The 20,914-nt window shown below is 36.9% G+C and overlaps 1 protein-coding gene across 1 annotated transcript in view; it reads left to right on the plus strand.

Annotated features, from left to right (window-relative positions):
- Positions 1-20,914, plus strand: part of AFF3 (AF4/FMR2 family, member 3) — a 506,791-nt gene that overhangs the window by 327,802 nt on the left and 158,075 nt on the right. Inside the window, exon 8 of the mRNA XM_012641885.1 lies at positions 11,119-11,155. Coding sequence (XP_012497339.1) covers positions 11,119-11,155 — 37 coding nt within the window. The remainder of the gene's footprint in view (positions 1-11,118; positions 11,156-20,914) is intronic.

Consider the following 20,914-nt stretch of genomic DNA (forward strand, 5'->3'; position numbering starts at 1 on the left):
ACAGTGAGTTTACTCTTGATTGTCTTTTCCTCTGTAAATATTCCTGCCTGAGGCATATGAAGCTGATCCTTAACAGTTTGGAAGCACATATGTATTTATTCATCAGAGGGGAACAATCAAGCTTGCAGCCTTACTTACCTACACTTCCATACTCTCTGCAAAATGTGAAGCTTATTGTAATTGTCATCTTATCTAGAAACATTTGTGAAGTTGAAATGAATCTTGCAATCATTTTATACGTTCAGTGTGATTGTATGTCCTGTTTTTTCCTGAAAAGCTGTTATTAAATTAATGATATATCTTAAAAATCAGTGTCTTAGAATAGAAGACATGTGGTATTTAATTTCCCTGAGTACCTTTTTAAAGCTTAAAATATTTTCTAGGACTTTAAAAAAAGATTTCTATATTTTCTAAGAAAAAGCACACAAAAAATCAGCCACAAAATATATTTAAATTATTGCATACTTGAGCCTTATAGGTTTTGTTTGATTTTTTTAACCATACCACGACGTCTAACTACTATAAAATCATTATAAAAGATCAAATTATACAAATGGCAAAAGAACAAAATGTGAAAGTCTCTGCCATCTCTAGCCAGATTCCATTTCCCTACCCAGAGATTACTATGCAGAGTTTAGTGTGCACCAATTCAATTATTTTTCCCCATGCCTTATAGACACATACGTGCATGTGCAGATTTTATAACTGTTAAATTGTATAGTACTAAAAGCATTTTTTTCTGAGAGTTAATTTTTTCCAGATACCCACAATATATAAATAACATTGTTAAATACAAATATCACACCTTTCTAAAGAGACTTATTGAAATAATTGTTCCTTACTGTTATCACAGAGGTAAATTCCATTCTAAAAATTGATTTCTGTTTTCCTTAACAATATATATTTGGAGATCTTTGCAAGTGAACATGTAGTGATTTTCTTCATTCTTCGAACAGCACCAAAATATTTTGTAGTTTGAATTTGCTTTAATTTATTTAATCAAGCTGCTTTTGATGGACATTGAGATTGTTTATGGCTTGTTATTATTATAAACACTGTTACAACAAACACTTTTTTATTTCAAAATATTAAGGGGGTACAAATGGTTTTGTTATATGAATAGCTTTTGTAATGCTTGAGTCAGGGCTGTAAGTGTGCCATCACCCAAATAGTGTTCATTGTACCCGTTAGGTAGGTTTTTGCCTCTCCCCTTCTCCCCCTGCCCCCTGCTTGATTTCGAGTGACTTTTACTTCCCTCTGTGCACACGTGTGCCCCTCGGTTAGTTCCAAATTTATTAGAGAGTACATGTGGTGTCTGTTTTTCCATTCTTGGGATACTTCACCTAGGATCATGTTCTCCAGTTGCATCCAAATTGCTGCAAAAGGCATTAATTCATCCCTTTCATGGGTGAGTAGTACTCCACGGTATACATATACCACATTTTGTTAAGCCTCTCATGAATTGATGGGCACTTGGGCTGATTCCACATCTTTGCAATTGTGAATTGTGTTGTAATAAACATTCAAGTTCAGGTGCCTTTTTGATAAAATGACTTCTTTTCCTTTGAGTATATACCCAGTAGTGGGATTGTTGGATCCAGTGGTAGGTCTACATTTATTTCTTTAAGGAGTCTCCATACTGTTTTACATAGAGATACCAGCTCTTCTTTGTAGGTCTGATAGAATTCAGCTGTGATTCCATCTGGTCTGGGGCTTTTTTTAGTTGGAAGATTTTTTATTACTGTTTTAATGTCACTGCTCATTATTGGTCTGTTCGGGAATTCTGTTTGTTCCTGACTGAGTCTTGGGTGGTTGTATGTTTCCAGGAATTTGTCCATTTCCTCATCATTTTCTAGTGTACATATAGAGATTTTCGTAGTATTCATGGATAATATCTTATATTTCTGTGATATCAGTTGCAGTATCTCCTTTTTCATTTCTGATTGAGTTTATTTGAGTCCCTTCTCTTCTCTTCCTGGTTAATCTAACAAGAGGTCTATCAATTTTATCTTTTCAAAGAACCAATTTTTGTTTATTTTTTAAATTTTTTTGTTTATTTTCTGTTTCATTTAGTTCTGTTCTTACTTTAGTTATTTCTTTTCTTCTGCTGGTTTTGGGTTTGGTTTGCTCTTCCTTTTCTAGTTATTAGGTTGTTAATTTGTGATCTTTCTGTCTTTTTGATGTAGGCATTTAAGGCTTTGAATTTTCCCCTTACGATTGCTTTTGCTGAATCCCATAGATTTTGATAACTTGTGTCCCCGTTGTTGTTCAGTTTGAGGAATTTTTTGATTTCCATCTTAATTTCATTATTGACCCAATAATTGTTAAGCAGCAGATTGTTTAATTTCCATGACTCTGTGTAGATTTGAGTGTTTCTCTTGAACTTGATTTCTGGTTTTATTCCACTATGATCTGAGAAGATATATGGTATGATTTTGATTTTTCTTTAATTTGTTCAGACAAGTTTGTGGCCTAAGATATGAACAATCTTGGAGAATGTTCCACGTGCAGATGAGAAGACTGTGTATTCAGTAGTTTTGGGGTAGAATGTTCTATAAATGTCTGTCGGGCCCATTTGTTCTAGAGTCCCATTTAAGTCCAGTGTTTGTTTATTTTCTGCTTTGATGATCTGTTCAGCTCTGTCAGTGGGGTGTTGAAGTCCCCAGCAATTACAGTGCTGCTGTTAACAAACACTTTTTGGAAATGCCTCTTTGTATGCCTGCTATTAAATGTCTCTAGTGAGGCTATCTAGAACAGGAATTATGGCTGGCTCGGGGCATCAGAAACCACAATTACCCTTGGCTGTGCTTCAAAAGTACTTTTTATATATCTTTGCCAATGATTAATATTATCTGGCCTTTTATCATTGTGTCTGTATGATGGATGAAAAGTTGATACCTCATTGTTTTCATTTGCATTTTCTCAATTACTTCTAAGCTTGAACAAAGACTATTATTCCTTTACGGATTGCCCATTCATTGTTCATTGCCACTTTTAAAAAAATGATTTGTAGAAACTCCTAACATCGTATTCATTTGTCTGTTATATGTGATGCAGCTATTTTCTTGTAACCTTTTTATGTGCCTTTTATACTAGCTAAGTGTTTAATATTTATGTCAGAGAAAAAAGATCTTCCCTGTTCCAGCATTCTAACAATGTTCTGTATTTTATTCTAATTCTCTTACAGTTTTTTAAGGTTTTTTTTTTAAATCCGTGAGTGGTATGACATAGGGTTCTAGTTTTATTCTCTTCAGTGACTAGTAAATTATTATAACACCAACAATGTATTAGTCCATTTTTCCCCCATTGATTTGAAATAACGTATGTCAACAGTTGAATTTCTTATAGATACATGGATTTGTTTCCAGACTCTATTCTGTTTTTTGATATGTTTATGTAATTCTTTCCTAGGAACTCATTGTTTAAATCAGAGTTTGATAGACTTTTTCAGAAAAGGATCAGATAGTAAATAGTTTCAGCTTTGTAGACAATACCTAAATGAATGAATGTGGCATCTCATTGGTGGAATCAAAACCAGAACCCATCTGAAGTTCCCAGGCTTCTAGCCCTTTCAATACAGGGGAATTTAGTTGAACGGTTTATTTAGTATGCCAATGGCATCCTGCCACACTTAAAATGCAAGATGCTTACAATCTTTGCACATAATCTGTTCAAAATAATGACTGACCCAAAATATAATCAAATAAGCATTTTTATTTTATATATATGTATCCATGATGTAAGTACAAATTTTAATATAACTGGGCACATACCAAAGCATATTTTGTTGTGACTTTTCCAAAAGGATTATACAGAGTTCTGTTTTGTTTCGTGTAGATACTTAAGTGTAAATAATGACTTAACTCCTGAGGTGAAATTGAGACTTTAAATCATTAATGAAAAAATTTCATTTGTTCAGCCTTATGGTGGTATAAGTGAGAAATCAAAATTGTATACATTTAAGATAAACAACTTGATGTTTTCATATTTATATACTTTGTGAAATAATCACCATAATCAAGCTAATTAACATATCTATCACCTCATATAGTTACCAATTTCTTTTCTTTTCCGTTTTTTAATGAAAACATTACCCTCCTAGTAAATTTCTAAAGATCTACTCTCTTAGCAGATTTCAAGTATACAATACAGTATTGTTAACTATAGTTACATTTTTGATATATCATATGTCATTCACACACACATATATATATAGCATAGACATTATGCTAAGTGAATTAAGCCAGACTCAGAAAGACAGATACTGTATGATATCACTGATACGTGGAATCTAAAATAGTCAAACTCATAGAAGCAGAGAGTAGAATGGTGGTTGCCAGGTGCTGGGGCATGGGGGGTCGGAATGGGAGTGTTGGGCGAAGGGTACAAAGTTTCAGTTATACAAGATGAGTAAGTTCTGGAGATCTAATGTACAGAAACATGACTATAGTTAAAATTTTTTATTTTTAAGACAGAAAGTTAGAAGCACCTTATTTTTCACTCAAAAAGATCCATTATTATCTATCATATAGGGCACAGAATTTCTAATTTAATGAAAATAAAGTGTCTTATTTAGAACTACTACAGGATTCACATGGAGGTATTTCACTTCTTGATCTTTTTGCCATGCCCAAGAAAGAAAGAATAAGTGATTTTCTTTCAAAGAGTAGGAACATTGCATGATTTTAATAATGCCTTTTTTCAAAAAGCTCACTATAAGTACTGATAATTTATCTTGTACACAGGAAACAAGACTGCATTCGTTTTCTATTTCTGCTATAACAAATTACTACAAATTTAGTGACTTAAGACAACATGCATTTCGCTTACACTTCTGGAGGTCAGAAGTCTGAAATCAGTTTCACTGAGGTAAAATCAAGGTCAAGGGGGCTTAGTTCCTGCTGAAGGCTGTAGGGGAGAATTCGTTTTCTTGCCATTCCCAGCTTCTAAAGGCAGCCCCCATTCCTGCTCGTGGCCCACATCACCCCAGCCTCTGCTTCCCTTCTCACGTCTCCTTCCCTGACTCTCCTGCTCCTTCTTTTCCTTGTGAGGACCCTTGTGATTATATTGCACCCACCTGACTATCTCTTGCCTCCAAATCATTAACTTAATTACATTGGCCCAGTCCCTTTTTCCATGTGAGGGAACATTCACAGGTTTCGGGAATCACGGCACAGACATCTTTAGAGGTGTCATTTGCTGCCTACAACAAAGACTGTTATTAATTTTCACAAAGAGGTCACCTCTTTTAACCTGTATCTCAACAAATTAGTATTCTGACAGCTGGACATTGCAGTTCATTAATTAGACTATTAATGTTTGAGATTATCACTATTGTTAGTGTGCAGGTGCTAGAATTGTTTTTGGAATTTGATGGGCAAAATCTCTACAATAACTAATAAATAATGAAATTAAGGCCTTATTAAGATTAAGGGGACAATTTGACCTCACAAGGAAAGTCGATTTAACTGTGTGTTCTGAGGTACCAGTACCACTAAATTAATTAGCTAACTACTTCTGAGAATGTCCTCATTTTGTCTAGATATTGAAGGACATAATATAACATAAAGTCAATTGATAATGAACTTGGCCTATTTTTTTTCTGTTCTCTGAGGACTTAATTTGGAGTAACAATTCCCTAGACAAACACCACCAGGCATTTCTGCCTCATTCGTCAAATCTCAAAAGTAATTGAATTTGGTAAAGAAAGGAATGCATGACTCCTTTAAATTGGCTACCATTATCAGGTATTTCAACCAAGAAAGAAGAAAATGAATTTGCTTTGCTTTTTCCCTTTCATTTCTGAAGCAATCTCACACATTTTGAAATGCAAATAAAGAACTCAAAATTGTAGAGCATTTTCCACCCTCAAGAAGGTATATGTCCAAAGCTAATGGCATTTCACAAGTATTTCATGGGGCCATGGATGCTGACTCTGGTGGGCTCAGACCTGGTCTGAAACTATTCTTGCTGATTGATTTTTAAAGCATTATACAGAAAAATTCTAGCATCATTACAGAACTGAGAATCCTATTGCCTTTCTCTTTACACACTAGAATGAGAATGAAAGCCAGCAAGTGTGAAGAAAAGTGCTTTGAAGTTGGAAAGTGTATTATACATCTCCCCGTTTGGGTTGCTAGCATGCTTCAAAATCTATCACAAAATGTTTCCACTAAAGCTCCATGTTTAGCATTACCTCAAAATAAACATTTCAATTAATTATAAATCACATTATTTCAACTGTTTTGAGCTTTATAGAATAAGAATGAGAAGAAAGGGATTGGTGAGGGTGTAGGGAGACCCAACCAAGTCAGGTGGTAATTTTTCCTACAGTAATTAGCTTTACATGGGGGTCTGAAAATAGGACGTTTGTTTCGATTTCTTGCCTTTTGTAGCTCCATTGATGGGACTGATAGGTAAGCAAAGAGAGCAAAAAGAGGTATGCATGGAGCCTTTCTCAAATGGTTTTCAGAAAGCCATTTTTAAGTAATACCCCCACAGTATAAATACTGTTCTCATCACAAACACGACTGAAGAACTACTGTATTTCATGGATCTAAGGTGCATATTTTTTTTTTACATTTTAAGATAACAAAAATCTTGTACTCACCTCAGCAGCACATATTAACTAAAATCTGAATTTGTTTTACAGTTGATGGCATCTTACAGTCAATTGGCAGCAATTGGTAGTATGTGGGTAATGCAGCCTCATGCGACTTGGATGGCATGTTACATTTAATGAAATGTGGTCTCCATTATAGTGTTTTGTTGAAGGGCTTTCTCAGATACCAGTGTGCCTGGTTATTTCTGTCTTCAGCAAAATGATTTACATGAACTTTTCTTCTTAGCTAAATACCATATTTAAAGGAGTTTTAGGAGTATTGTGTACCAAAGAGTTAGTGCTATAGCAGAATAGTGTTGGAATTCAGGACTTACAGGAGGAGAAGAATAAAGTCTCATGTATAGCTATTCTTCCAAGTAGCAGGGAGCAGTTCTCCCTTCTGTGCACTTGACCGTTAGAATGACACACGCTTGATGAATGATGCTGGCAAACCAAAAGCAGCAGATTAACCTTGGAAATGTCCTGATATGGGATTATAGGAAACTTCTTTTTTATACTTTTCTGATTTTTTGAATTTTCTTTAATGAATAAGTAGTATGGAGCCATCCTTGGGTCAAGACAATAAAAGTAGCATTCCTTTTAGGATACTTATTATCAAATTGTATACTTTAAATATGTGTAGCTTATGTTATGTAATTTATACTTCAATAAAGCTTTTTAAGAAAAGTCATCATTGAAAAGATAATTACTGTAATAGAGTTATGACATAGTGCAGTGAAAACATAAAGAAGCAACTCAGCCATCCTGAGATTCAGGAAGATTTCAAAGAGCAGGTAACCTTTCAGCTGACTTGTGCAGAGCCTTGAAGGAAGAGTGAAGTTTGCCAGGCAGAAAACAGAAAGCGGCAGGACATGTGTTCCAAGGAGTGGGAACCAGGGCAGAATACACAGGCTGAAGCACTCGTGGGTGGCAGTCACGGCATCACTTTCAGCCCTGGGTTATAATAATTTGTACATACATCACCTCCTTTCCTGACTTACTGGACTCACTTCTGTAACCCTTAAAGAGCCTGACAGAGAACCTTGCAGGCCTAGTCGAGTGCTCTCAGAGGGGCTGGGGCCTGCCAGGCATCTACTTACAGAAGATGTTTGCAAGGGGAGAGAAGGGCTTTGAGACAGAAGCTATAGGCAGGTGGGGGTCTGTGTGGGGTGGCAGGAGGTGCAATAGTGGAAAGGACTTCAGTGCCTGGGCCCTTTGGAGAAAAGAGCATTGGTCACCCTCTGCTCTGAACCCACCCTGGCTCTGGCTCCATGAAGAATGAAGGATCTTCTTACTCTGGGGCGCTCCCTGGGTTTCGCAGCTGTCTGAGCAGGGCAATACTCCTTCAGAAACAGCAGCCACAGGCTCTGAGTTTGGCCAGCAGACACCTTATAAAGGCATCTTATACATGGACCTGTGGACTTAAATTTGGGAGCAGCCTCTTAAGGCAGCTGAACCCTCCACAAGCAGACTGGCCACACACTGACCAAGTGCCAGTAAGAATGAAAATAGGGCATTGTTTGTACCCACAGAGTGGCACAGAACATCGGGGTCAGAGTCAGTATTTCTGAACTAACATTTGTTGGTTCAGTCAGTGTACCACCAAGAAGACATCAGCTAGAAACATGAGATTGCATATTAGGGACAAAGTCCTTGATTTTATTCTTGTCTCTCCTACAGCAGACTTCTACAAAGATTTTTTTGTGGGGGGAGTACCAATTAACTTGAATCATTTTCTGCCTCTCTTCACACCCTACACAAAATAGAAATATTAATAATAGTAGTCATTAATTATGGAGGTATTTTAGTTAAAATTTGAAGTATGTAATCATAATTCAGGTCAACTGCGAGCTCATCTTTGGTTCTCTGCCGATGGGTCTATGGTCAACAGTCATCACCCAGGTTTTAGGATGCATCAAGAAATAAAAACTTCTATTTCTCATGAGTGTCAGCAAACAGTCTTAGAAAAATTTCTATTTTTTTTCTTTTTAAAAGAATGAACTTAATGCTAAAAACCATCTTGGTTACCCTTCTTGTCCATTTGATAGTGAGTGAGTATTCCCCTCCCTGGCACAGGATGTCTCCAAAGGGCCAACGTTTGCAGACAGCACAGAGGAGTTAACTCAATGGGACTCAAAGGACTTGTCACATGTCAAAGCTAAAACTAATTCATGTTCAGATATAAACTCTAAATTAATTACAAGGGAGGGAAACATGCCAATCTACTTGGGGGATTTAACTGTTGATGTCTTCATAACAGCATCTATCCAAGATAGGCCAAAATCATTTTTGCAGATAATATTTCTGGACTAGTATTTCATCTTCATAAAACCATTTCCAAAAACTGAATCTCAGGGTGAGAGTTGAGCTTGTTCTTTTTCTTCAGATGAATAGCTCATTATTAGCAATACTGAAAGAGGTTTATTAGGCATCTGTGTATGACTCAGTCTGTTTAATAGAGTGGGAATCCCTTTCCTTCCCAGTTTTTGCATCCAACCCTCGACCACCAAACTGGCTTATTTCATACTCTTCCAGTAGAATTCCTTTTTAAAGCAGACATATTACTTGGATTCGAATATGCCGCAAGTCATATCAAATGACACTCCCCGACCCATAACAACTATATTCATGGAGCAAAATTCTGATAAAATGTTAAGCCATATATTAGAAGTTAATTCCATTTCACTGGATTTTTGTTACATGTGCCAGAATTAGGAAAGAGTTTTGCCGGATTTTATGTGCTGCTACTTATTTTTGTCCCTTCCTAACATCTCAGTTAATTCGTTTTTTTGTAATTCTCCCTTACATTTTATTTTAAATGAGAATTTTGCAAGGAAAGTGAATTTTGTTGTGAATCCTCAAGTCAATATTTCACATTTCATTTTAATGCAAATAAAATCAGGTTCAATCTCTGTTTACCTCAGCATTAACTAAATTTAAAATACTAGGTAGTACTGGCTTTATGCCATTGCAGAGAAGTTGATATCGGTAATAATCTTTTCTTCCACCAATGTGAGATTGACAAGAGTTGTTCAACACAGTGTTTCTGGTGGGATGTTGCCAGCCTCATCTACAGGAAGTGGGTGAGAGTGAAGGTACATTCAAGAAGTGAGTTGTATTAAAAGTCAATGAGATAATGAATGGATCAATGGCCAGAACATGAGAATCAAAACCATAAACCTCATAGAAGAAAACATAGGTTTAAATCTTCATAACCTTCAATTTGGTAATACATTCCTAGATATAACACCAAAAGCATGAACAACAAAAGAAAAATTAGATAAATTAAACTTTACCAAAATTTAAAACTTTTATGCGTCAAAGAACATTATCAATCAAATTAAAAGACAACCAACAGAATGGGAGAAAATATTTGCAAATCATCTTGCATATCTGATAAGAGTCTAGTGTCCAGACTCTATCAAGAAATCTTTCATCCCAACAACAAAAAGGCAAACAACCCAAGTTGAAAAATGGCAAAGGACTTGAATGTAGATTTCTCCAAAGACGTAAAAATGGCCAACAAACACATGGAAAGATGTTCAGTGTCATTAATTACTAGGGAAATACAAATCAAAACTACAATGAGATATCACTTTACTCCTACAAAGATGGCTATAATTTTTTAATGGAAAATAACAAGTGTTGGCAAGTACGTGGAAAAATTGGTATTGCTGGTGGGAATGCAAAATGGTTTCACTTCTGTGGAAAACAGTTTGTCACTTCTTCAAAAAGTTTAACATAGTATTACCATATGACCTAGAAATTCCACTCCTAGGTATGTACCCAAAAGGATTGAAAACAGGGACTCAAACAAATGCCTGTACACACGTGTTCATAGCAGCACTGTTCACAGTATCCAAAAGGTGGAAACAGCCCAGATACACATTAACAGATTAATGGATAAACAAATTGTTATATATACATACAATAGAATACTGTTTAGCCATAAAAAGGAATGAAGTACTGATACATGCTTTAGCATGTACGAATCACCGGAACATGCTAAGTGAAAGAAGCCAGACACAAAATGTTACATATTGTATGATTCCATTTATATGAAATATCCAGACTAGTAAATCCATAGAGACACATGGAATTGGTGGTTGCCAGGACCTGAGGGGAGGGGGGAATGGAAAGACACTGCTTAATGGATAAGGGGATTTTACTTTGGAGTGATGGAAATATTTTGCAACTAGATAGAGGTAATGGTTGTAAGAGATTGTAAATGAACTAAATGCTTAATGAATTGTTCACTTTAAAATGGTTGATTTTATGTTATGTGAATGTCCCCTCAATAAATAAAACAAAAAGTAAACAATACAAAATAAAAGCATTTGTGAAGTATATTCCCAGAACTGCTTAACAAGCACATTCCTGTAAATGTTTCTCATTACACTAACTAGTGAGATTAAGAGCTGTGAATCAGTTCTGAATGACTAGTAATATACCTCATGTTCAACTTGAGTTTTGAAAGTGAAAATTAGAAAATTAATTGATACTTCTTGTTTTTTCAGGACTCTCAGCTTGTATCCTCTGGACACAATAATCCAAGTAAGAAAGACTTCACTCTACAACTTCAAATGGGGGTGGAAGTTGGGGGTGCTGGGCAGAGGGGGACGGATAGATGAGCCTACAGTAGACAGTAGTTTTAAAAGAAATTCGCTAAAAGACAAAACCAAATGAGAAAAAGGGACCATTTGTTCAAGTATTGCCCACATGGGTGATAAGATTCATGGTGACCTTGAGTGCTCATATTCAAGGGAAGGAGGGCCAAAACATAACATGGTGAATTTCAAAGCAATCCTAGGGGACAGAAACATCATGCTTTACTGTAATTGTTCCCTAGTACATGTGGAGGGGAAACAAATTTTAAAGGCAAATAATGAGTTGTCTAAATTAAAAGAAAATTCGGTAGCTCATGCCTATAATCCTAGCACTTTGGGAAGCCAAGGCGGGAGGATCACTTGAAGCTAGGAGTTTGAGACGAGCATAAGTGAGATTCTGTCTCTACAAAAAAAATAGAAAAATTAGCCGGGCATGGTGGTGTGTGCCTGTAGTCCCAGCTACTCAGGAGGCTGAGACAGGAGGATCCCTTGAGCCCAAAAGTCTGAGGTTGCAGTGAGCTATGATGACAGCCCTGCACTCTAGGCCCCACAATAGAGCGAGACTCTGTCTCAAAAAAAAAAGAAGAAAATTAGTGGGCAAAGAAAACCAATCAGAAGACCTCAAGAAAAATGGCCTTAGAATCCATGAAGAAAAGTCACAACTTGCTGAGTATGTGCACCATGTCCTCTTCCAGAAATAGACTCGACTGTCTAGGAAGCCATTTCCTTATTGAATCAGTGGCTAATAAAACACATAAGCTTTGTCATCAAAGAGAGGATGTTAACATTCGTGAAGTAGCGTTTTAATTCTCTTGTTTGGCCCTACTAATTGGTATTAATGTTGTCTTGAGCATTAAAAATGCATAAGCTACCCTGTTCGTGTACTAAAAGCACACTGACAAAGACTGGGCTTTGTTAGTTTCGTGACCAGCTGGCGGGCTGAGAGCACCCCTTGCCAATTACAAAGCTGTGTTTGAAGATGAAAATCCACTGAGCTGGTAGATAATGTCTGTGAAACTGAGGCTCACTCACTGGGCATCTGTGAGGCAAAAGGGCTGGAGAGGAAAGATGTCCAGACAAATGCATCGGGAAGCCCCAGCATTTTAATGCACAGCTAGAGAAAGGGGGTGATGAGGGGATGATGGCACAGTGACGCACAGGCAGCATCACTTAATTATCCCATCCTCTGTTGGGATTTTTTGTAGGCATAGGCACTAGCAAGGAGGTGAAATACCAAGGGACATGAAATCTGAAGAAAGCAATGAATTCAGCAATAAGAACGGAGTCAGAAATGCATGGTTAAGTCCGTGTGGCGTGCAGTCATCATCATATGCTAATGACTAGAACATACTGAAGAGTTGCCATTGCTTTCCTCACCATTTCTCACCACTTGACTTTAAACTTTCTGAGTAAAGGGAGGATCTAATAGACAAATAAATACACCTTCTCTCAGCTTGGAGTTTTTGACAGAAAGAAGAACAAAGGAAATGGTTGTTGAGTGTCTATTAATACTGTGTGCCAGTGCCTTGACCTATATTATTTCACTTAATTTTCACAATAGCTGTATGAAATAGACATTATTGTCTGAATTTTATACTTAAACACATGAAGAAATTGAGATTCTTTATTTTTTAGAAACAGTCTTGCTCTGTCACCCAGGCTGCCAGGCTGGAGTGCAATGGCTCAAACATAGCTCACTGTAACCTCAAATTCCTGGGCTCAGGTGATCCTCCTGCCTCAGCCTCCTGAGTAGCTGGGACTACAGGCATGTACCACCACACCTGGCTAAATATTTTATTTTTTGTAGAGACAGGGTATTGCTGTGTTTCCCGGGTTGGTCTCAAACTCCTGGCCTCAGCAATCCTCTTGCCTCAGCCTCTCAAAGCACAGAGATTATAGGCGAGAGCCACTGCCAAGAAATGGAGATTCTGAGATTAATAACTAGCCATTTTTCAGTCACATGGCTAAAAAAATTGAATTTGAATTCAGGGATCTCTGCCCCAAAGACACAGACTTTTCATCCTACTATGTTGATTCACAAGAAGGTTGGTTCTGTCACTTCACTGTGAGATTGAATTATTGTCCAAGAACTACATGCTGTGATTTCTGTATGCATCTGGCATATTTTTATGGCATGCCATAATATTCACTGTAATTTAGATTATGTAAAAACAGACCTTTCTTGTGTGGAACATAATGCGGCACCTTCTTTGTGTGGTACAAAACCCTCTGGCATTTCATTGTCTAGGAAAAGTTTTTGGTTAACTTTCTCTTTCCTAGGGGTAAGGAGTTTTTTTTTTCCATTTTTAAAATAAACCTTTCCACCAAAGCCAAACATATGTATAAAAAGGTAATATTCCTGTTTAAAAATCTGAGCATTCTCTATAGATTATAGCACATTTGAAACCTTAGGAAAACTGATCCCACCAGCATTTCGTGTACTGTTTTATTATTTGATTTGGAATCATTATGGTTTGAAATGGTGGAATCATGACTCCAGTAAACAGGTAAGAAATAGGAAAATACTGAACTTCCAAGAAACCAAAAACAAAATCTTTATGTGTAGGTTGATTACTAACCCTCACTACTTTAGGCCAGTGCTTTTATTCTCTTTTTGAAATTAGAAAAAAATCACATTATATAGATAATAAAAGTATATAAATTAAACAGAAAATGATTTTCAATCCAAATCTTCTGAAAGGTAGATTGTCAGTTTGCTGAATCTGATCAATTGAACTTAGTATTATAAAATGGAAGCTTATTAAGCATTGAGTAACTTAAATATTAAAATAGATTATGTATGTCTACATTTTTTAGAATTAGAAGAACATCCTGTTCAGGTGACAGATTGAGTGTGAACACTTCTTTCTCTTGCTTCAGAATCCCTGCCTAACAGCCATAAAGCCGAAGTAATTGGGGGCGGGGGGGAACCCTTAACAGCGCCGAGAACAGGAAGGAATGCCATCAGCAAACCAGAAATTTAGCTTCATTTCTGGAAAACAGAAAGTAATAGGACCCTACTGAAAAATAATCCTTAACAGGGAAGGTTATGACCCAGAAAAAGAAAAAAGAATCAAACAGGAACAAGCTTTAATGGTGGTAGGAATAGCCCTGGGGATCCCCAGGAAAGACTCCAGATTTCTGCTGGACCCCAAGAGAGAACAAGTGTGAATTGCCTGCAGTGATGTGAACACCTGGGCCATTTTTCCACCCGCATCCTAGCTGATTCTTATGCAGAGCTCTCTTTCTGATTTTCCTCTCAAGGAAACCAAAAGACCAAAAAGACAGTAATATTTGCTAAAAACTAAACAGTTGACTAGAACTCATAGTTGGGAACTGATACCTAAGAGAGAAATGGAATAGATAGATTCTAAGAGAATACCAGACCTTAAAAGTAGCATAGACAAGTGATAGAAAAAGGGTCACTTTTTCTCTAGAGGCAAATAAAAATTCTCTATAAATTCTCCAAAAAAGTATCTCTAAAAAATTTCTCAGAAAATTTCTATTTTTGTTGGGAAAGGGGTTGGAGAGAGGGTTTGGGCTCCCAGTTTGCTTGTAGGCCTGTCTTCTCTTGAACGCTAAGTGAAGCCTTCAAGTCAGCATACCCTGTCCACTTACAAAGAGCTCTAAGCCAGCCCTTCCTACAAAGGCTAGGTGTGTTAGGAAAATTGATCAGTATACTGATGCAAGAAATTCACACCAATTACCTTTGTTAATCAAGCTGTTATTAAAAAATATGAATATATAACCAATGAGCACCAAAGAGAAGGACTGGTCCCCAGATGAAATCTAACTCATTCAAAGAAAAGAATAAAAAAGTTTCAGTAATGGCTAAAGTCTGCAATCTGGAATATAAAGTTGAAAACATTTTTTTTCTGAATATAAAGCAAAACACCGATGGAAGATATGGCAGGTAGTTAAGATACACAGTCAGTCAGTCAGGGTGGGAAGGTCAAAATCCAGCTAATAGAAATAATCAGAAAAAGAAAATGGAGAGGAATAAATAATAATAGAAATAAGAGTTCCAAGGGCAATGAGCACCTTACAATCAGAAACACTTATATAAAAGGAAACAAGACCATGAGCAAGAGCAAGGAAAAAACAAGACAGCAGAGAATCAGACTGCTAATTCAGAGACTGGAATTGTAAATATAAATATAAATATAAAGAATATAAAACAAGAGTCCTTACTTTGATTTCTGAAAGTACAAAAGAGGATTGGAAATGTGGTAAAGAGCAAGAAGATTTGAAGAAGTGCTAAACAGAACTTCTAGAAATGAAAAAATAATAATAGAAATTTAAATTTCCATGGGCAGTTTTAATAGCACATTAGACACAGCTGAGAAAGAATTAATTGGAAAGTTGAATTTAAGAAATTATCTAGGATGCAGCCCAGAGAGATAGAAATGGAAGTTAAGAAACATAGGGGATGAAGTGGGAAAGTCTAACATACATCTAACTAGAATTCCAGATAGAGATGGGGGAAGAGGCAATACTAACGGAGGTAGTAGCTGGGAATTGGCCAGAATTGAAAGACACTAACCCAGAATCAAGAAACCCAACGACCACTAGGCAGGATAAATGAAAAAAAGTCCACATTAGACACACTGTAGTTAAGCTGCAAAACACATAGAGGGGGGAAAAAAAAAACCTTAAAATACCCTTTAATATCTTCAAAAAAGCAACAAACTTCCAGCTGACTTCACAACGGCAGCAGTGGGGACCAGCAAACAGTGAAATTGTCACTTCACTTAGTAGAGAGAAAATAGTTGTCAACTTAGAATTGTGTATCTTGCAAAAAAAATGTTAAGAATAAAGACATTTCAGACAAACAAAAACTGGGAAAGTTTGCCACGAATAGATCTTCTACAAAAAAGAATTCTAAAAGATGTACTTTGTTCAATAGGAATGTGAGGTGCAAGAGGGTTGAATAGTAGTGAAAGTAAATATGGGGGAAATTTGAATAACATTGATTGCATGGAACAATAATATTAATATCTTGTGAGGTAATAAAAATAAAAGTATTATTGGAATACAGAAAAACAATAGCATAAAATAAAGGGAGAAGAATTTGGAATTAAAATCATCTAAGTTTCTGTAATTACTTGGGAAAAGGGTAAAAAATACTGACTCTGGACTTTGATAAATGAAGTATTTGTAATTTTTAGGATAACTGCCAAAGTATAGAAAAAAGGGTATTTAGCCTACAAACCAAATGTGGAAAACATCTTACAAACCAAGTTAAAAATAGAATGCGAAAATATTAATTAATCCAAAGGAAGAATAGAAAATGAAAGCGTATGGGAAAATATGGTACCATAAATTATATCACTAATTTAAACAAATGGATTAGACACTATGATTTAACGACAAATATTATCCAAACAGATTAAAAATAAAACTCCAACTCTATGCTATTTACAATGACACATTTAGAAAATAAATATTCAGAAAATGTTGAGGGAGGGACAAGATGGCAAGCTAGAAGCAGCCCACACACACCGCTCTCAAGGACAGGATCAGAATTGCAAGTAGATGTCCACCTACGATTGGCCTTCTGAGAAAGAACATTGTGAATCATCGGAGAAGCAACAGGGGACATTCAGAGTGAAAGAGATGACAGGTCGATCCCACTCAACAAGATAGGAAGGTACCTAGGGGAGGCATAGAGGGGTGGGGAAAGACAGGAGGAGAGAGCCCTGGGGCTCCATGCTCCCCCTGCAGGCACTGTGGCCCGAGTTGTGAGTGGGTCCCCACGACCACCGCGGATCTCCAGACTGATCAGGGAGCTGCTTGGAATCTGTGCAGCGGCATTGCACTGGAGAGCAGTGCAGCAGGGACCCGGTGGCTCCTGTTCTGGGGTTATTGCAACTGATACTATTCCAAGCTCTCAGGTCCAGAGCGCCAGGTCTACACAGGGCTTGGCTTTTCTGCAGCCACCTTGGCATTGCCCTGGCTGGGCCAGGGAGGGAGCAGGGAGAGCAGATGCCCTCGCATGCCCACTGACTGGGAGCCAAGCACCCCTCCTGCCCACAGGGGATCTGAGCTGAACAGGTGACATAGACACCACCTGAGAAGCCCTGCAGCAAATGCCTGTATGAGACCTGGGCAGGGGAGATCCCTGGCTGCCTAGTGGCCCAGCCCTGCAGCCCCGTGCTCCTGTGACCCCCAAGCTGCCACCGGGCCCTGTGGCTCTACCCACAAGGCTCCAGCACCACCACCAGGCCCTGCGAACTCACCCTTGAGGCTCCTGCACTGCCACCAGAACCCATGGCCCCACCCCTGCCACTCCCACTGGCTGCCTGGCAGAAACCACTCCCATGGTCCAACACTCTGCCAGGGACCCACTAACCTCGAGCCACCATCGCACCTGGACCCAGTTGGAGCAAATGCTACAGCCCTGATACCCACAACCACTGCCAAGATAGCCTTGCCAAGCTGCTCCTGTCACCACCATGGGGAGACCCAAGCACAGTAATCTCCCACAACGCCAGCCTCCACGGAAAGGGACTCGCCTAGCCCCCAACCCAAGCTTCCAAAAGCAACCTGGGGGACAACCCGCCACTCTGCATGAAGTTCATCCAGCACGAGCTTGAACTGTGAGAAACACAGGGGAACAGGACAACACAGATCAGCTGCATTACAGGCAGTCAGTTCATCTGTCCCTCCTCTGCAGGGTCATTCTTCCAGCGTAGGTCACAAAAGTTCCATCTAGGGATCTCTCCTACTCATTAAGTAGGAAATTTCCCAGCAAAGGAGAACACTTGTGCTGCAAACCTATCTGCCCTGAGCTGAGAAAATAGGTTTCAGATGAGACGACACCAACAAAAGAATTGTGGCAACATGAAAAAACAAGCTAGTTCAGCTCCTCCAAGGGATCACAGTGGATCTACAGCAATGGACCACAACCAAAAGGAAACTGTCAAGATGTCAGAAATGGAATTCAGAAAATTTGGAAGACAAAAAGGATAGGAAAATACATGCCAGGCAAATACTGATAAAAAGAAATATGGTGTATTTATTTCGATATGAGAAAAATAAACATTAAGCACCAACCATTACTAGGGTTAAAAAGGATCACTACACAACAAGGAAAATACAGCATACCATACAGACAAAAGAATTTTAAACATGTAAATGCCAGGTAACATATATCCAAAATTTCAAAAGTAAAAATAACCAAATTACAAGGAGAAATCTATTACTTTAATGGGAGATGTAAACATAAATTAATAATTGTTACGTAGTGCAAACAAAAACATGAGTAAGGATATATAAGATTTAAACAACACAATTAGCTAGAGCACGTCATTCAGCAGCTGCAGAATATACGTTATTCTCAAGCATACAGGAGACATTTATGAAAATTGACAGCCTACTGGACCATAAAGCAAGTTTCAACAAATTTCAAAGGATCAGTATTATACTGACCATGGTCTCTGACCACAAGATGATAAAATTGGAAATTGATAACAAAATGGTAATTAGTAGTGAAAGCACATATGTTTAGAAATTAAGCATCACTTTAGATACTAGTTAATATTTGGGACTGACAGGTAATAAATATACCTAATAATGGCTGAGTGTCGTGGCGCTACTCAGGAGGCTGAGATGAGAGGATCACTTGAGCACAGGAGTTTGAGACTGCAGTGATCTTGATCACACCACTGCACTCCAACCAGCCTGGGCAACGGGGCAAGCCCTGTCTCTAAAAAAACAAAGACAAAAAAGCCTACTATTAAAACTCAGAGATGTAACCAAACTGACAGTAAAGTTGTAGCCTTCAATGCTCATCCTAGAAAAGAAAAAAAGTAATGAACTAAGCATCTACCTTAAGAGGTTAATGAGGAAGAGAAAATAAACCCAAAGCAAATAGAAAAGACATTTACCAAAAAAGACAAGAGCAGAAATTCATAAAACAGCAAACAAAGATAAAATCTTAAATGCATTGGAGCCAAAAGTTTGTTCTTTGAAGGTGTGATAAAATTGACAGACTACCTGGAGAAGTTGATTGAGACAAAAACAGAGAAGACACAAATAAACAATATTAGGAACGAAATATGAAACAAACTACACATGATGCAGATCAAGAAAAGAATCTGTCATGAGCAAAATTATGCCAAGCTTTTTTGAAGATTAAATAAAATGAATATGATTGAAATGATTATCAGGTTTTATATATATATGTTTTATATGAAATTTATATATAAATATAACCTGAATAATCCTATAACCATTTTTAAAATTGTCTTAGAAATTTTTAAAATGTCATTCCACACACACAATTTCAGGGCTAGACATTTTTACCAGGAATTCTACCAAATTCACAGGAAGTAGTAATTCCTAACTTATGTCTTCTTTTGGAGAATTAGAAAAAAAGTCAGCAGTTCCCAACTCATTCTATCAAGACAACATAATCTTGATATCAAAACTTGACTAGAACAGTACAAGAAAAAGAAATTACAAGAGACCAATTTCTTTCGTGATCATAAATGTAAAAATCCTAAGCAAAATAGTAAATTCAATCCAAGAAATGAAAATATATTTTAAAATGAATTAATAATTAGGAAACTGTGTTTATATCAGGAGTTCAAAATTGGTTTCCTCTTATTACAGAATATTAATGAAATTAATTATATTAAAATATTAAAGGAAAAAGATGTTTCAATAAATTCAGAAAAAGCATTTGAAAAAATTCACTATACATGATTTAAAGGAAAAATTCTTAGCAAATTAGGAATAGAAGGCAAGTTCATTAACACTATCTGCAAAAAAAACAGCAGGCATCCTATTCAATGTTGAAACATTCATAGCATTTCACTAAATATTAGGAATAAGACATGGTTTCACTTTTATCCAACATTATACTGGAAATTCTTAGTCAAAGCAGTGAATGAAGAAAAACAAAAAGTGTGTGTTAGAAAGGGGAAAATAAAACTAATTTTTTCAAATTATACTGTCTATATATGAAACTCAAAAGAATCTACTGAGGAATTATTATGATTAATAAGAAAATTTAGCAAGGTTGCTGTATACACGATCAATTGCATTTTGCTACACTAACAACTGAAAAATAGGGTTAAAAAAAACTTTGAAAATTACCATCAAAAATATATCTTACAAAGCAATGAGCCTGACAAAAGATGTGTTAAGACCTCAATGGAGAAAATTAACAAACTTAATATCGAAAGATATTAAAAAGACCTGAATAAATGGAGATGCATAATACCATGTTCATGGCTTGGAAGATGCAATATTGTAAAGATACAAGTTCTCTCCAGGTTGATCTCTAGACTCAATACAGCTCCAATCAAATTTCCAACTTTTGTGTATGTGGAAGTTAATGATGTGATACTCAACTTTATGTGATAGAACAAAGGAATAACAATAGCTAAGTCAATCCTGACAAGGTCGGGGCCTTGCCTTACCAAGATGAAAAATATGTATGTATTGAAGTTAAGTAGCGAAGACAGTAATAGAAAAATTCAGCACTGAAGAGGACAAAGGACCCAGAAACAGATCCACAGATATATGAAAACTGGACTCATGGCAGAGATGATGATGTAGATCCATAGGGAAACAATGGGCTTCTCATACTACGAGAAAAATTGGTTATCTATGAAATTAACTCCTACCCAACCCCATATATAAAAACCAATCCAAGTATTTTTGTTTTTTGTTTTTTTTTTTGAGTCAGAGTCTCACT

This window comes from Propithecus coquereli, unplaced genomic scaffold, assembly GCF_000956105.1.
Source record: "Propithecus coquereli isolate 6110/MARCELLA unplaced genomic scaffold, Pcoq_1.0 Scaffold171, whole genome shotgun sequence".
NCBI lineage: Eukaryota > Metazoa > Chordata > Mammalia > Primates > Indriidae > Propithecus > Propithecus coquereli.